At 38.9% G+C, this 17,227-nt stretch overlaps 1 protein-coding gene across 1 annotated transcript in view; it reads left to right on the forward strand.

Moving 5' to 3' along the window:
- LOC127162727 (caskin-2-like) overlaps nucleotides 1-17,227 on the forward strand; it is a 71,433-nt gene that overhangs the window by 23,918 nt on the left and 30,288 nt on the right. The window contains exon 3 of the mRNA XM_051105592.1: nucleotides 9,767-9,818. Coding sequence (XP_050961549.1) covers nucleotides 9,767-9,818 — 52 coding nt within the window. The remainder of the gene's footprint in view (nucleotides 1-9,766; nucleotides 9,819-17,227) is intronic.

Here is a 17,227-nt window from a genome sequence, read left to right on the forward strand (position 1 = left end):
TGCATTTAAAGCAGTAAATATAGGAGGAATATGTCAAAGTCAACTGTGTGTGCCAAACTTCCTGCTACCAGCTGGTGGCGCTATGACTATAACTGAATATTGGCATGTAGATGTCTTCAGGCCAGCACTTTTATCAAACATGAAGTTTGGTGCAGATTTAACATGGTATTTTTAAGTTAGTGTAAAACAAGAAATTTCCTGTTGCCAGCAGGTGGCGCTATGATTGTAATGAAATATTGGCCTTTAGATGTGTTCAGGCCAGGCCTTCTTTTCCCATGGTAAAACATCGAAATTTGTCAGGGCGCTGCAATCACGACCTTTAAACGAAAACTCAAGATCTTTGCAATTTAACATCACAAGGGCCTTTAGATTAGACTGACCAAATATAATGTTAATGTCATTAAATCTCTAGGAGGAGTTCGTTACAGTGTAAAACATGTCACTTCCTGTTGCCAGCAGGTGGCGCTATGACTATAACTGAATCTGAGCATGTAGATCTCTTTAGGTCAGAACTCTTATTAACATGCCTGAATTATAACAACTTCCTTTTTCATGGCGAAACATCTAAATTTGTCAGGCCGCCACGGACACATACTTCAACAAAAAGTCAAGATCTTCACAGTTTAACATTACAAAGGGCTTTAGATTACACTCACCAAATTTGGTGTTGATCTGACTAAATCTCTAGGAAGAGTTTGTTTAAAGGGGTCATCGGGTGCCCGTTTTCCGCAAGTTGATATGATTCTTTAGGATCTTAATGAAAAGTCTATAATATACTTTGATTAAAAATTCTCAATGGTTTTGTAAAACAACACTCTTTTTAACTTGTCAAAATGAGCTCTGCAAAAATTACCTCATTCTAAGGGGTTGTTCCTTTAAATGCAAATAAGCTCTGCTCACCCCGCCCCTCTCTTCTCTCTGTGGAATGACGATCTTGTTTACTTTAGCCGCATTTAGCCGCGTTTAGCTGCTAAACTTCCTAACTACCGCGTTATAAGGAAAGGGCGATCACAAAGATTCATTAAAAAACGCTTATACACACTTCTGCTGTAAGTGAAGCTGGATCAGCGGCTCAGTTTGTTACATGTGCCTACCTAATTTTGTATGTGAAATGCATTTTAAGGGGCACTTCGTTGAAATTTTATAGGTGGTGCTATAGAGCCATTTTGCCACACCCATTTCTGAAACCCATATCAGAAGTAAATCTTTTTTAAGTTTCATGAGTTTTCGAGCATGTTTTGGCTCTCAAAAATGTGATTCATTTTGAATAAGACAAAAAAGAAACTGAGCAATTCCAATAGGGTCCTTGCACCACCGGTGCTCAGGCCCTAAATATCTTGTCATTTTGCTTATCTAGTAAATGCATCTTGGTTTATGAATTTTTAGATATTTTGACTAGAAACAAGACAAAAATACTAAGTAAGATAAACCTTTTTTGCAGTGTATTTTATTTTAAACTAAATTTTACCATTGCCATTCTGGCGTTTATCAGCTTCTAAATGAAAAGGTAAATGTCACATTACAGAGAGCTATACATCAAGGCAGGCAAGAGAAATGTGGCCTCCCAATATAACTTTAACCACTGGTGTTGCTGTTTGACAATGTCACTTTAGAAAAAGCAAGCAATTTATATTTTTAATGTCATATTTTGTAATATTTGTGTTATTTTTGTACTGTGGATTATTTTCTTTTTTGAGAAGTCACTGCCTCTCTTGCTTCCTCAGAGAAAACGCCCCTTACACTAACCAATGGTAGGTAGTAGCCCGTAGGGTGAACTTTCTGTCCCAGTTTAGGTAAGAACTTTTGTCTTTTTTTTTTTTTATTTTTTTTTTAGAGGACTGTGATGCGTGTGCTCTGTGGCTTGTTTGAGTTGGCTACACGTGTGACCACACGCTCCTCTGGGCCCATCTGCAACGATTATTTATTTACACGCTGTGATGCTTAACCCCAAGCAGGCAAGGGCATCCCAAACCTCAGCAGCAGGGCAGGACGTACCCTGCCTCAACGCTAATCTATCTTCCGTACCCCCCTCAATCATACGCTGAGCCTTCCTGATTCTTCCCAGACGTCACCGTTGACATTCTCAAGGCTCCAGATTCATGAAAAATGAACCCCTGCTTCCTAAAATGAAATGGTTTAGGGTCCAAATGACCTTTTTGTAGTTGGCAAATTACAGAATATTGCTATGTCGGTTTAGAAATAGTGTCATCTAGGGGTGACCAAAACAATAGACTTAGAGTTACGTCAGTGCTGCAGGAAACACTGGAACTAATGAACAAACATTACCTTATCAGATCTGACAAAATAAAGTGCAGACGCAACATTTTCCTGACTGACACCATTAGCGACTAGGCTTTCTGGTCGCAAATACATGTTTTTTTGTCCCATTTGCAGCCATTTTAGTTGCAGTCTGGAGTTTTGATTATAACTTGCAGTGTTTATGACCTACAATAGTGGAAAGACAGATATTACACAAATAAAGACTGACTTTATCTCTCACGAAGGACCTGACATCCCTGTTATCAGGGTTTCATCAGGGGTCTTGAGAACAGCCTGACGCGAGTCTCTGCATTCCAGTGTGGAGAGGTTTAAGTGTGTGAAAGGTCTGCCATCCCTCCTAAACAACAATCACTGTGAGCTGGGCCAGTTGTTCACCTTTATCTCAGTTTAAAGGCGTTGTTTTGCTTCAGTAATCATCTTTGGGAACTGCTGGGGTTAGTGCGCATGAAATTACGGAGTATTGTTTAACGTATTTGTATATCTTGGGTTCTTGGGTGCATATGAAAGAAATCTTCATTTTGAAGTAAAACCCATTGCTCATTGAAATGGATGGTGATGGACATTGAAATGAAGCTGATTTGGAGAATGGCCTTCCCAAGTCTGTATTATTGCTGTTGAGGTTTAAACCAGAGGTGTCACAGTGACCATTTTGTGTTGTGGAGAACAAATCCAAACCCAAATAGCAAAATAGTTTCTTGAGTAACCTCACTAGGAGATCTTCTCACCCTCTGTATGGAGACCTGGAAGTGTTTTACTGGGGAGGATCGAAGGGATACAATAGTCTAAGTGAACCTACTTTTTGGAACAATGGAATAGGGAAGGAAGTGCAATAAGGGGCCTATCCTAAGTCCTTGAAAGCCTGGCTGCTCTCGATGGGGCCTGTGTCAACAGACCCCCCACCTAATCTCGCCAAGGGTCACACTTGCTTTTGCACCCTTCGTCCCTGCTCGAACAATCCCTCCGTCTGTGCAAAACCCAACCCCCCTCGCCTCTGGTTTGGGATGGCACAAACCGGAAAGTGGCTGACAAAGGGAAGTGCATTCTTCCATGCAGAAAACAACGTGTAAACAAAGAAGACCACCAAAGACATGGCAGGTGAACTGAGATGGGTTTGTCTTTGCCTGGTGGAGCAGAAGTGCGCTGCGCCACCCTGTCTCTTGCTGTGGACACTACGTGCACTTTACAAATCCATGTGAAGAGCCAGAGAGAAGAGCAAAACGATAAAGATTGGTTGGTATTTGGTGTCATTACGTAACCTGAGACTGGTTCAGTGAAAGAGTCTGAAAGGGACAGGGCGTTTGTCCTGATCATAGTCTAAGATTTCTGTCTGTAGAGGTGGAAAAGAGCCCAGATGTTCGATGAAGTGCCGGAGGAAGTCTTGATGACAGGAAATGGATGTTACCTTAAGCAGTCTAGGACTCGCCTGCTTCCTGCTTCCTATGATCTCATCCTTCCTATGACATAATCCTGCAAGTGCCAAAATGTGTACATTATATGGCCAACAGTAGGCACCCAAACACCACATTTATGTTCTTGTTGAACATTTAGTTTATGTTGGAATGTGGCTGCAATAATTTGCCTTCAGTTCACATAGTTTTGCCCAAGTAGTGTACTTGGTTTTTGCGATTTAGTTTTCTTGGTGGGGCATCTCCTCGCACCATTGTATTAGCACAGCAGGGCTCTCAAACAGCCTAGTTTTGTGAGCAAGACTGTCGGTTTCTCAGCTCCGATATGGTACAAAAGTCCAGAGTGGTAGCTGTCGCCAGTTTCATTTACACAGCCGATAAGAGGACCAGGGGAAGTGTGTTTCTCTTTCTCCGAACACGTAATCTCCCGGCACTGTGAGCGTTCCATTGTCAGGTCAAGAGGACTGGAATGGAGCTGTGAACTTCCTGGAATCTGCCACCTCTGACTTTCTGCTGAAATTCTTTAGGCCTCAAACATTTGAGATGGCCACAGATGCTAAGCAGTCCACCCCTGCTTTCCTTCTGTTTAATCAAGAGGTTTCTTGAGTAGTCATTACCGAAGAGGAAGGTTGTCAGTCATTAAGCCATTGTTTTAGCGGTCATGACCGCTCAGGGCGGTTTGGTGTGCAGGAAGGAGCCGATGTATAGAAATCAAACATCAAACATTCAGCTCAAGGATCAAAGCCACACTTGTTAGCAGTTTGTATACAGGCAGTTTGTAATACAGTTGCTGTGAATGCAAGCACAGCTCTTTGAACAGGGAAATATGGGATTCTCCAAAAGTAGCTGCTTTTTCCAAATCCAGTTGGTCTATTTATTGCACTTGCATGGTAATAATTTACCAAATAGGACAGTGGTGTGCAATCTTGCTCCTGGAGGGTCAACGTCCTGCAGAGTTTAGCTCCAACATTCCCAAACACACCTGCCTCAAAGTTTCTAGTGGCTCAGGTGTTTTTAACTAGGGTTAGAGTGGGCCTTCAAGAGCAGGATTGGACACCCCTGATATTGGCTTTTGAAAGGTGGGATGGCCTTTAGGTTTGGAAAGGAAAGGACGTGACGTAGCAAAGTATGGTGATTGCTGCGGCGCCCGGGGAGCAGTTAGGGGTTCGGTGCCTTGCTCAAGAGTCTCACCTCAGCTGTGGAATTGAAGGTGAAGAGCGTGGTGATCATTCACTCCCCTCACGACAATCACTGCTGGACTTGAGACGGATTACAAGTCCAACCATTAGGCCATGTATTGGCATCTTGACCATATGGCTGTGTGTCCACCAAAGCATTTTTAGCCAACTGAAAACGCCAGGCACTCTGCTATAAGGGCTTTAGGGCGCTTCTTTTTCAGCTGAGATGCTTTGACTATGCTTATATTATGCCTTTATCGCCTTTATTATGATAGGACAGATAAGAGCTTGCAGGAAGCAAAGTGGGAGAGAGATCGGGAACAGTCTTCGAGTTGGGAGTCGAACTCGGGACGCCCGTAGTACAACAGCGCTTTGTTTCGACATGCTGCCCACAAGGCTATCGGTGCCTAAAATGTTGACACAATATAAAGTACTTACGCTGGCACTTGTTTTAAATTATTTTGTTCTGTTGTGGTGCTTCTTGTTGTCATCTGTTGCTGTTGTACCAGCAGGATGTGGTGGTTGGTCGGTGTGAAATTTGACTCGCCCACAGTGATTGGATATCTGACTAAAAAGGACAGTGATGAGCGTTACATTTTACCGAAAGTTAAACTTTCGAGGACACTCAGTAAGAGAAGAAATTCCTGAGTGTTCAGCATTAAAAAAAAGACGTTTGGTGCCTTGCCATGCTGCTGCCGTTTTAAAAATGCAGAGCTTCCATTAAAAACAAAAGACACATGGCCTAATGCTGCATTTCAGACAACTCATAATTAGGATTTTTCCCACCTCCTACTTGGAAATAACATTTGGAACACTGCTTGAAGTTGGATATCATAACCCATCGACTCGGCAGGATGCATCATTTGATGTCAGTTCTTCCAACGAGCATGGAGTTACCTTTTGTCAAATGTAAAAACATTAGACATTAAGTTTATAAAATGATACCTTAATTTTAGCTTTTTTTCAGCTGTTTTCAAAACGAAAGGGAGGGTTTTTGCCATAATTGACAGAAATATGTTAAAGTGACATGTGATTGTCTGGAACTCGCTGAAGTTAAAAGTGGAACTTTCAACTCAGATATTCCTTTTTCCAGCCTCGTCTGGAACGCGGCATAACACTCTATTGCTCTACTCTACTGCTACACAGCTTTGACAAACTATTACTGTTCTGAAGGGTGTGCAAAGCTGGCAAGCTATACTTTCCAGCAATACTGCAATGCATAGGTGCCAATTTTATTATCAATAGTGGTTTATTTCAATAAGTTCCAAAAAGAGTACACATATAGCCAAACCAAGACAACTTTTCAAGTGGACTCAAACTAACTAAATAAACCGAAATCAGACATAAAACAGAACCTCATATCTTTAACCGCTAGTGCAACTCATCAGTCACAAGATTCTCATTTATAATGCTGTCTGCATTTTTAAGTGTGTATAGCAAAGCTCAGTCTAGAATTTGTATGCTATGTGTAGGAACCTTAATCTTTTTGGTTCAACTCCCTGTGCAGCAAAGTGTTTTGGAACTGTGCTCATAGCTCATTTCAGATGGAGCACAGTCTATGAGTGTGACTCCACCACGAGAGCCAGAGTAAAATCATGAGCCTTGCTTTTCCTTTGGGTGTGTATGTTTACAGCTTGGCTCTGATGCATTGTCAGTTATAGTAGTGAAAGGCGTTGGCTGCTCTTTTGTAGTTGAACATATAATTGTGCACTTTTGATATAAGCGGTGGTTGCCTAAATTTAGTGTTTTCGTTCTTTTTTTTTAAAGACTCTCAAGTTTACAAGCTTCACTCCACAGAAACAGGGCAATAACCTGAAGTGAGCTTTACAGTTCAAGAACAAAATTCTTAATTGTGCAGAGATGAGCAAAAACGGCCAAACGCATTCTTGTGGTGGAAAACCCGTTCTGCTTTATGCCTGCCAGTTTTAGCTTAAAAAAATAAGTAGTTATTTTACGTCTTACCAGTTTGGTAACCAAAGAGGAGGTGCTTTTTCTCGCTCATAAACGGCATTAAAAATAACTTGAATAAATGTTTTGCAGATGAACGTTAAAGAGGGTGTTTATTTTTTTTGGGACAACCAGTGTAATCAGGTTCACAAACAAATGACTCATTTTAGCAGGTTCTTTTTAATGAAATGGTCAAATTAGCCAGATACAAATCAGCTCTCTCAAAAGTACTAAATTAGTGGTTAATAGACTGTCAAGTGGAATCACAATCTCAACCAAAATTGCCAATTTCCTAAGGTTTTCCATCTTTAAGGAAGACTTCAAAGCTTCTCATTATGTATGGAAGGTAACTAGGTTCTATTGAGACCATATCAATTAACTGCTCCTGTGGATTGAGGTTATAGAGCTTCACTTCAAAGGTTTTTGTGTTTTGGTCACTCATGGCTGTGACAGCTTCATAATAAGGACGGGCGATGGATCGGCACTGTGACTCCACATTGTGGGTGTATCCAGTGTCTGCATTCTAGGTCCCATTCTACCCCAATGCCCCCACTGTCTTGAACTTTGACCTCGCTGAACTGGGAATACAAACACTGATCCACCTTTAGGCGGACACTGTGGGTTTCTCTGACTTTCCTGTGGTCTGGTTAAACTGACCTGTCATTACTGGGAAACATTGTGGAGATACAAAATGAAAGCTGTAAAACAGAACACGTAGATTGGATAATTAAACATAATGCACTGAAATGAACTTAGGCTTTAAGTGTGTTTGGCATATTTTTGTATCCTCTGAGAGTTTTAGTTTTATATCATCTTAATGTTTATGTCTTTATTCTGAAATTGCAAATTATTTCAGAGTTTCATTTAAAAAAACTGTCATGGTTGTAAAGTAGTTTCCAATTTTTTTCCAAAATTCCAATAATCCAAATTCCAATTCGAGGGAAAGTTTATTTTGGTGCGAAAAGGCTAATCACTTTGTCACATTTAGATGATGTTTTCAGATGGTTTTTGGGGATAAAAAGTACCAATAATTTCAGATAAAAATGCAGATTTTATGAAAACATTTACATGCAAATGAAACATGCCACACCGAGACTTCATCATTTTAAGGGATGAAGTGAACAGTTCTTTGTATCAGGGTTTTGAAGTATCGGCTAATGGTGTTGAGACACTGTCCATGTGTTGCAGTGACAGAATTGTCTCCCTTAAGGGCCACAATTGCTGAAGATCAAAGACTCCAAGATCACTATTGAGTGGTCTATTATTTTCCATCCTCCTGCCAGTTTAACACCCCCTGAGCTGGCTAGTGAGGTCAGGCAGAGGTCAGAGGTTAATGAAGTGCCCTTTGTTGTTCACAGGAAGAGACAGTGTTATTTAGTCCTATCTTCTAGTAAGCTAGCAGGAATCTCCAGAGGTCTTCAGACCTTCTCATCTTCTCCCAGACACCCTCTAGGGCTTTCATGGGAAAGACCAATGTAAACTGTCTAGCTCATAACTAAGCAACCACCCAGAACATTACAACTACCTAGAGCAAGGTCTACATACACTTCAGACCTCTCTCTTCAAACTAGTGTTGTGCAATTTACACGAATATGCCAGTGTTTCTGTACATGGGGCCTGATGGTTCATACATGTATGATAGAGAGCACTGTAACCTCACGGGGTCATACAAACACATTCCTCAGTGTCCAGTGAATAAACAAACAGCCCTTTCATTTGCTTCATGTGACATCAGCCATGAGCCTTTAGGATGCACTTTCAGGAAGAAGAGAGAAATGGACAGCTGGAGAAGGGAATTCATATTGAATCGACTGAGGTTGACAGCCATGCTGGTGTGCTGTAAATAGTGATAATGGCTAATTAATGAAATGCCTGCATTAAAGAATATAAAGGAGATCCTGCTTTCAAATCATGAGTATCAGTTTGCCATTAGATCTAAACAACTATGGCTTTGTTCACACTAAACCTAACCCACATACAGTGCCTTGAGAAAGTATACTCTTCAACTGCTGTAAATTGCTTTTCAATTGCTGTAAATCAGTCTACACTCCATACAACATGATGACAAAGTAGAAACAGAATTGTCACAACTTTGTAAATTTGTTAAAAATAAAAAAAATGAAATAAATACATTGCACAAGTATTCACATAACTCAGTGTTTAACTGAAACACCTTTAGAGCCTCAAGCCTTTTTGGGTATGATGTGACAAGTTTTGCACATTAGCATTTGGCAATTATCTTCCAGTTTTCACCTCTTCACCTCTCAAGTTCTGTCAGGTTGGATGGGGGCAGACGTACATTTATAGGTTTCTCCAGAAGTATTTGATTGGGTTCAAGCCGAGGACAGAATCTGTGCCACTCAAGGACATTCACAGAGTTGTTTATAAGCCACTCTTGCTGTGTTAGGCTCATTGTACTGTTGGAAGGTGAATCTTCTGCCCAGTCTGAGGTTCTGTATGCTCTGGACTGGGTTTTCATTGAGGCTACCTCAATATTTTGGTGCACTGAGCTTTTCTTCTACTCTGACGGGTCCTTCAGTCCCTGCTGCTGAAAAACAACCGTCCCATTCAATACCTATTCAACTGAATTTGCCACAGGTTAACTTCACTCAAAGTGCAGTAACATCTACAAGCAATATGAAAGCTCCTGAGCTAAATTTCAACTGTTCCAGATATGGATATAAATACTTAATAATTTAAATTTGCAAAGATGTAAAACATTTTTATTTATTTATTTATTTATTTGCTGTGCCATTATGGTGTATAGACTGTTGATTGATGTGGAAACAAAAAGTAATTTAAAGTAGTTTAACATAAGGCAGCAACAACAAAATGTGAAAAAATAAAGGGATATGAATACTTTCGCAAAGCACTGTATATATCAGCCCTAGTGTCTTGATTGTCTCCATGTGAAGCTGACATTTGTGTCCTGTGTTTTTTTTTCTTGTGTCACAGAGTTACTAGGATCTACCAAGAGGCTGAACATCAACTATCAGGATCCAGATGGGTGAGTCATTGTTGTTTTTTGCGTGAATCTCATAAGAAATCAGGCCAATAACATAATAATCAGGTCAGAACACAGACATTTCTGAAGTGTGCAGCCAGTCAACACTTTGCCATAAAGCCTCAAGAACCGAGGAGAAAAGCTGCCAGAGAACTTCATTAGGCATTCAGCTTTTTTTTAGTTTATGTGGTATAAATACCAACAAGGTTTCTTGAAGGACTGCCCTCGACTAAAGATTTTTCTGGTCAACTAGTAGCCATTCATTTTAAGCATTAGTCGACTATTAGTTGCATGTTTAATAAACCATATAAATCATAATAATGAGCCTTTAATTGCCTATATAGCCTAATACGCATTCAAGCGCACACTCTAAAAAATAAATACAAGTATGTACTGTATTTAAAATAAAAAATTATACTGACTCCAAGCTTTGGAATGATATAGTGTGTAATGTTACAAAAGCTTTTTATTTCAGATAAACGCTGATCTTTGGATCTTTCTATTCATCGAAGAATCCAGAAAAAAAAATCAGCTTTGAAATCACGGGAATAAATCACAGTTTAAAATATTTTAAATAGTACAATTGTTTTAGTTATTTTAAATAGTAAAAATATTTCAAAATTGTACTGTTTTTGCTGTACTTTGGATCAAATATATGCATGCTTGGTGGGCAAAAGAGACTTCTCTAAAAAACATTAAAGATCTTACTGTTTAAAAACTTTTGACTGGTAGTGTACATGATTTTGGATGCAAAGGTACGCTCATAGTCAGTGTTGGGGGTAATGCATTACAAGTAACGTGAGTATCAGATTACTTTTTTCAAGTAACTACAAAAGTAATGCATTACTTTTTAATTTTTAAAAAAAATACCTGAGTTAGTTTTTTTTAAAAAAGTAAAGCCAGTTACTTTGTTTTCCCGTTTATTCACTGACAAGCCTCCTGTCCCTGTGTTGAGAGAAATTAGAAATACAGAGACGTTGTGTGCGCACACATGTAAACATGATGCTACTGTAGTTCTAGACTAAACGTGAACATGCATCAGTTTATCTCACACAGAAAAAAACAGATTCAGTACTCATCAAAATGATTTAAAACAGTGAAATGCAAACTCAGAACATGATGCAAACATGCAACAATATGTTAAATAATGTATAAAGTATTTAATTCCAATTTTATTAACCAATGTCTTTGCTACTGACCTTTGATGATCCAGTTCAACCATACTAATCAGCAAAAATGACTTTAAATAAACTAACATTTGTGCTTTATTGTTTATTTATTTCTACTGTACAGATGTGAATTGATTTTTCCTTCAGCCTGAGGCTTATTTACGTCACATTTTGGTGTGAAAGTCAGAGCTTTTACATTTGCTAAAAATAGAACTTTTTATATTTAAAAACCAGATTTAAAAAGTAACACAAAAGTAACTCAAAAGTGATGTAATGCATTACTTTCTATATAAAGTAACTATATAAAGTCCTTGCTTAAAAAAAGCATTTATTTCTTAGAAAAAAATAACCCCAAAATTTTGAAAGGGGATAAAAATGAGCTGCTCATGGTTTCTTTGCTGACAGCATCACATACTTGCCCCGTCATGTGATCATGTGCAAGCTTGTTGTCTTCCTGTGTGATAGATCATCCCACTTTGATTAGTTTTGAAATTGACAGGAAAGTTTTGCAAGTTGTTGAATCACACAGACATCCGAGTTCAGCACACCGTCTTATGCTAAAACGCTATAAATGTCCTTTCCACACACCTCTAACCTATTGTTGTCAAACGAGTTGTTTCAGAATTCTGAATTACACCCTTCTGGAAACTTTTTATAACAAAGTTTCATGTCTAGGATCAATTTTTCAAGTTGTGTACTTCCATGTAAGCTTTTAACATTTTTAATGTGCAAGTTTCCCCAGACGCCCTGAAATAACTCAGCCAAGTCTTCATCAATCTTTGCTAAAATGATCATGTTTGGCCAACTTCATACACACACTAAGTGCTTCATGAGCTATTAGCCTTAAAATCAGTGTTTATAAAACTGAATCCTTTCAGCCAGATGCTCTACCTGTGTCTCATCTTAAACTGACCACTATTGTTGTTCACACAGTCTATTAAAACATGCTATGTCAACAGTGTCTTTGAGATAAGACGGGCCTCTTGCAGGGCTGTAAAACGGTACACTGACCTCGTATATTAAAGTTGAGACTCTGGTGACATTTAGGTGCTTGTTTTTGGGTTACCCCCACCTCTGTGTCATAAAGAAGAGAAAGGGAGGTGGGCCAGTCGAGGGGTCAGAGATGGCCATTCGCGGATAAGGACCGTAACCAATTAGATAGGAGTGTTTACAAAGCACCGTACAGCCATTATTGAGGCCGGATGGGAAGGACAAGAAGAAAACAGAGAATGATGGATGGAGATTTATGGGAGTTGTTGAGTGCTGATCCGTGCTTTCATATACGGCTTATGTGAACAAATCTGCCACTATATGGCATTAAAGCCTCATAAATAGATAACAAAAATATTCAAGATAAACTCTCGGGTTAGATTGGCTGACTCTTAGTTTGAACAAGATGCATCAGTCATGTTGTTTTATTGTGTTTTGTTAAGTTGCCATGGTATCTACCGACCGGGATTTGTTATATAACATCTCTATTTAATGGAAATTTACTGACAGAAGAGGAAAACAGGAAAGGGGGTGAAAGGATGTAGTCGAGCTCACTCAGAGTGTGTGTAACACAATCATGCAGAGACCTGTATCACTTATTAATGGTAATTAAGTACATAGATTCACTCGTGTGTAGGCAGAGGCTTCAGGCTGTCTGGAATCTGAATCGTACAAAATATGCAACATATTTCGATCATATTACAGTACTATCCAATATACAAAGGAGAAAATATGATCTAAAAAATGTTATACATAAAAATGTATTTATACAAGAACATCTCTTTACAATTAAGAACATTTAAGATAATTAGGATCTAATGAAAATCACAGTTAAAATCAAAAAAGTAAAACATCTATAGAAGCATTTTTTGGTCAAAATGAAAATGTTACTATACAGTAGTCAACATTTGAAGTGCATCGAAACCTTTTTATCAAAGTTGTCCTAAAACCAAAACAATAACCGTTCTTGTCTTATAGGACAACTTTGATTAATTTTTTTGATCCACTTCAGATGTTGACCACTATATATATGGAAAGTTACTTTTAAAAGTAATGCATTACAACATTGCGTTACTCCAAAAAAAGTAACCAAATGTATTACTTTTTTATGGAAAAAATGCATTATGTTACTTTTATTTATAAAAAAAAAAAAACTGTAAAGCAACTGTAAAGTGCTTTTTTTTACACCTAAAACAAAGTTTTTAAGCCTCAAGGTCTTTGCACACTGAATTTTCGCATGTAAAAAAATAATTACAACCTCATGTTTAAACACTGCCTCTGAAACATTCGTCTGTCATAAAAAGTTCAGATCGGGTTTTATCCTCTGCGTTTTTGCATCCGTGGCAAGCATTTTGATAGGAAAAGATGACGGATATGAAAAAAATGAAAAAAAAAAAAAAAAACGCATACGAAAATTTCAGACTCAGTCTGCAGTGACTTTCAGTCTAAAGGAAGCGCCTCTGAACCTCACTCCTAATTTCTCTCAGCGTGGGGACAGAAGAGCTGTCAGTTAATAAATTGTGAAACAAAGTAACTTGTGTTACTTATTTGAAAAAGTAACTCAGTTAAAAGTAACGCAGTACTTCAGTAGTTACTTGAAAAAGTAATCAGATTACTTTTTTCAGTAATCTGATCTGAATTTTATTTTTATATACTTACTTTTTGAACATGTTTATCAGATACACCCATTTAAAGGGCACTTGAGTTGCAACACTGTTAGTAAAACCTTGTTTCTGCATGCCACCTAATGACCTCAGCATGCATCATGAGCTTGTACTTTTGATTGTGAAAGATTTTAATACTTTTGCATGCCCAGGTCTGTCAGTAAAGGAGAAAAAAATGAAATGTGGGGTTGGGGGGGTTCAGCAAATAATAATGGTGTAGCGTCGAAGGTTTTGCTTGTCTGTGAGACAAATTAGTATTTGAGCCGCCTTTGACTTTCTGGGGAACTGTTGGGATTTGTATGGGGGGCGTTTCCATGGCAAACATCCTGGAATGTGTGTGAATGAATGGCCAGGCCGGTGTGAGAGGGACTCTTTGGAGCCCTGTCCTTTGTCCACCCAGGGCAGCGCTGCCAGGACGCATCAAATCCGTCCTGACATCCAGAGAAATGAAGGCGAAAGTGGACAGGGCTTGTAACACAAGACCCTCGCTGAGTTCTGGGAACTTTTCCGAATTGTGTGTTTGTGGGTAAATCAACAACTGCTCAATATCGCTGCGGGTAGCCACCGGACTGTCTGACCCGCTCTTGATATTTCCTGGGGTGCAAAACTGTGTTTTTGTCTGGCATGATGGCCAAATGCAGCCAACTCGTGTAGCTGATGAAGAACATGATAATATTCCAATTAATTAAACAAGTTTCAATTTATGCGTGAGCATTTTTAAGTATTGAGTACAGTAATTATGGCTTAATGACATTTAATTGCCGCGTAACATATTTACAATGTTTAGAAATCGCTTTAGGGAATACCTGTACAAACATATTCCCTAAAATGTTTATTGTAGGCAAGGCTCACTAATAAATGATGGCCCAAGGCCAGATGGCGGTACTTACACTTGTCCTAAATATTATTTGGATGAAAATTCAACACTTAATTTAACTATTTAAAGGGGTCATCAGATGCCCATTTTCCACAAGTTGATATGATTTGTTAGGGTCTTAATGAGAAGTCTGTAACATACTTTGATTAAAATTTCTCAGTGGTAGTGTAAAAAACACCCTTTTTACCTTCAGTCCTTTTCAGAGCGAGCCGTTTTTTGCATTTGCCTTTAAATGCAAATGAGCTCTGCTCACCCCGCCCCACTCTTCTGTGGGGTGACGAGCAGTATTGTTTACGTTAGCTGCATTTAGCCATGAAACATGCTAACTAGCACATTATTAGGAAAGGCGATATGCAAAGATGCTAAAAAAATAAACCCCTTATACTCACTTCTGTTGTAGGTGAAGCTGGATCACGAATGATTAGCGTGAACATAGACACATTTATGTATCTTGCTGGGCACATTTCCTTCAAAAGCGCAAGTAACGTTAATCTTCTGCATCTTCAGCAGCTCAGATGTCAGGAGTAAACGACAACCGCTATGTTCATTATTACGTCCAACAACAAAACACCTCAATCCCTAAATCTGACATTCTTGTCTTCCCCTGCACCGGAGTCAACACAATGGTGGTCGACTGTTTACAGCTCACTCAGGGTGGGTCTAAGGTAAGACGGACATGTCAATCAACTATCGTGGGAGCAGCCTTGGTCGGTGTGACATCACGCAGACAAGATGCTGACAATGGCTTGATTTGAAAAAGGGGATATTACTTATAAATTTAAAAAAAATATTATGTTCAAACAACACATAAGTGAGTGGTCACACGTAAAACCTGTGGTCCCCATTCATCTAAATCTCCATATGAGCTCTAAACATCATGAGGCTGTGTTTAAGAAAGGATGCCAGGGAGCTTGATCATGAAAAAATCATAAGCATAATTATTTTGGTCAGTGCTGTAGTTACGATTTTTTAACACTATTAAACATCAGAGATATGACCAAAATCTTATATGAGTTATTTTTGTCTTGAAAGCAATATATTTTCATGGAAAAAGTTCACTCCATAGTCTCCATTGTCAGCAGCAGGTTTATTAGGTTGCTGTCACTTTAAGACCTAAAACACAGATCTAATATACTGACACACATCCGATCTCTTATTCAAACAGTGTATGTTCACTTCAGAAAAACCGACTGTGTGTGTGTGTGTGTGAATGCTCACCAAAACATTTTGACTTTTTTTTTTTTTTTTTTTTTTGTATATGAAAAGTGTAAAAAATAAAATAAATTAATTGCACAGCTCTAGTTCCATCAATGTCCATGTTGGTGGTAGTGTGAATTTTAACCCAGTTTCCTAGAGTCTGTTTGCGGTTCAGTGTAGGGATATTAGGGCTGCACGATAAATCGAAATGAAATCGCAATCACGATTAATTTAAAGCTGCGAGTGTCATGCGTATCTTTCAGTGAAGTACGGTTCTGTGATCAGCAGTAAATCTCCATCCGAAGGCCAGAGGGCGCTCTCACGCGGGAACTCCAAATCAGGAAATCACTTAAAGATTTAACTGCTTTCACTGATTCAACGTGACTAATAAAAACACGACTACAACGATGTATGGTTTATCTGAGTTTTTCTTTTTAGAATTTTCCTTATAATACAGTATGTAATAATGCAATGCCTTTATCGCTGCTTAGAATACTATGAATACTATCCGTGCCTTATTCTGTGTAAAAAGCCATATCATCTCAAGGAAGGATTTATTTCAAACACTTGACTGACGTTATGAAGTGAATTTGGAGTAAAAACATGTTATTAAATGTGGTATTTTCACGCGCTTTCAGATGTAGCAGCATTTCTACACAGAGCCGTAGTTCGTGAGAAGCTACGCAAACAGCTGTCATTATTGCAAACGATTTCTTTCGATTTCATAATCGTGCGATTAAATTGTCTGCGACAATGAACGCAATACAGCATAGCTTTTCAGTGAACTACGGCTTTGTGTACTAAATGCTGCTCCATCTGAAAGCACCTGCTGGAGATTTACTACAGATTACACAACCGGCTTCACAACCGGCTGAAAAAATGTGCATGACAATCACCTTTGATTAATCGTGCAGCTTTCACACCATGTAGTTATAAGAACTAGCCAGCTTGGGCCATTTTCAGGACCTATAAAGCGGCCGACAGCAACGTCTTTATTCGCAGCATTTGCAAATGTCAGCAGCTACTGAATAGAGAACGCCATGATCTGAGCCGTTTTTGTTGTGTGTTGTGGGTTTCATGATAACGGAGATGAAATGTAAGCACACAATTCACGCAATTGAAAGAGCATGAAAAATAATTGAGTCTAAGAAAAGGACACAATGCTGCAGACAACAGGTATCTAAATGCTGTTATTATTGCTGTTTTCCATGTTCGTGGAGTAAATATTTTTACACTGATTTTTAAAAATGCCAGGTAGCCAGTGTTTCGTATCCGTTTGACCAATCAACGTACACTTAAGTCACTGGTAGTTCCTATAGAACTCTTTTAGACCCGACTCTGAAGTAGAAACTAATTTAGTTCCCCCAAACGGAGGTCATAGAACTAAATACATTCCTAGTCGTTGCAGTGCGAACACGCCAAAAAGTGTGTACTCCCGGCCTGTAGTTCTAAGAACTATGAAAAGGTTCCTTCAGTGCGAAAGCCCCAATAGATACCTGTCATTACAACAACCCA

Source organism: Labeo rohita, chromosome 3 (genome assembly GCF_022985175.1).
Source record: "Labeo rohita strain BAU-BD-2019 chromosome 3, IGBB_LRoh.1.0, whole genome shotgun sequence".
Lineage (NCBI taxonomy): Eukaryota > Metazoa > Chordata > Actinopteri > Cypriniformes > Cyprinidae > Labeo > Labeo rohita.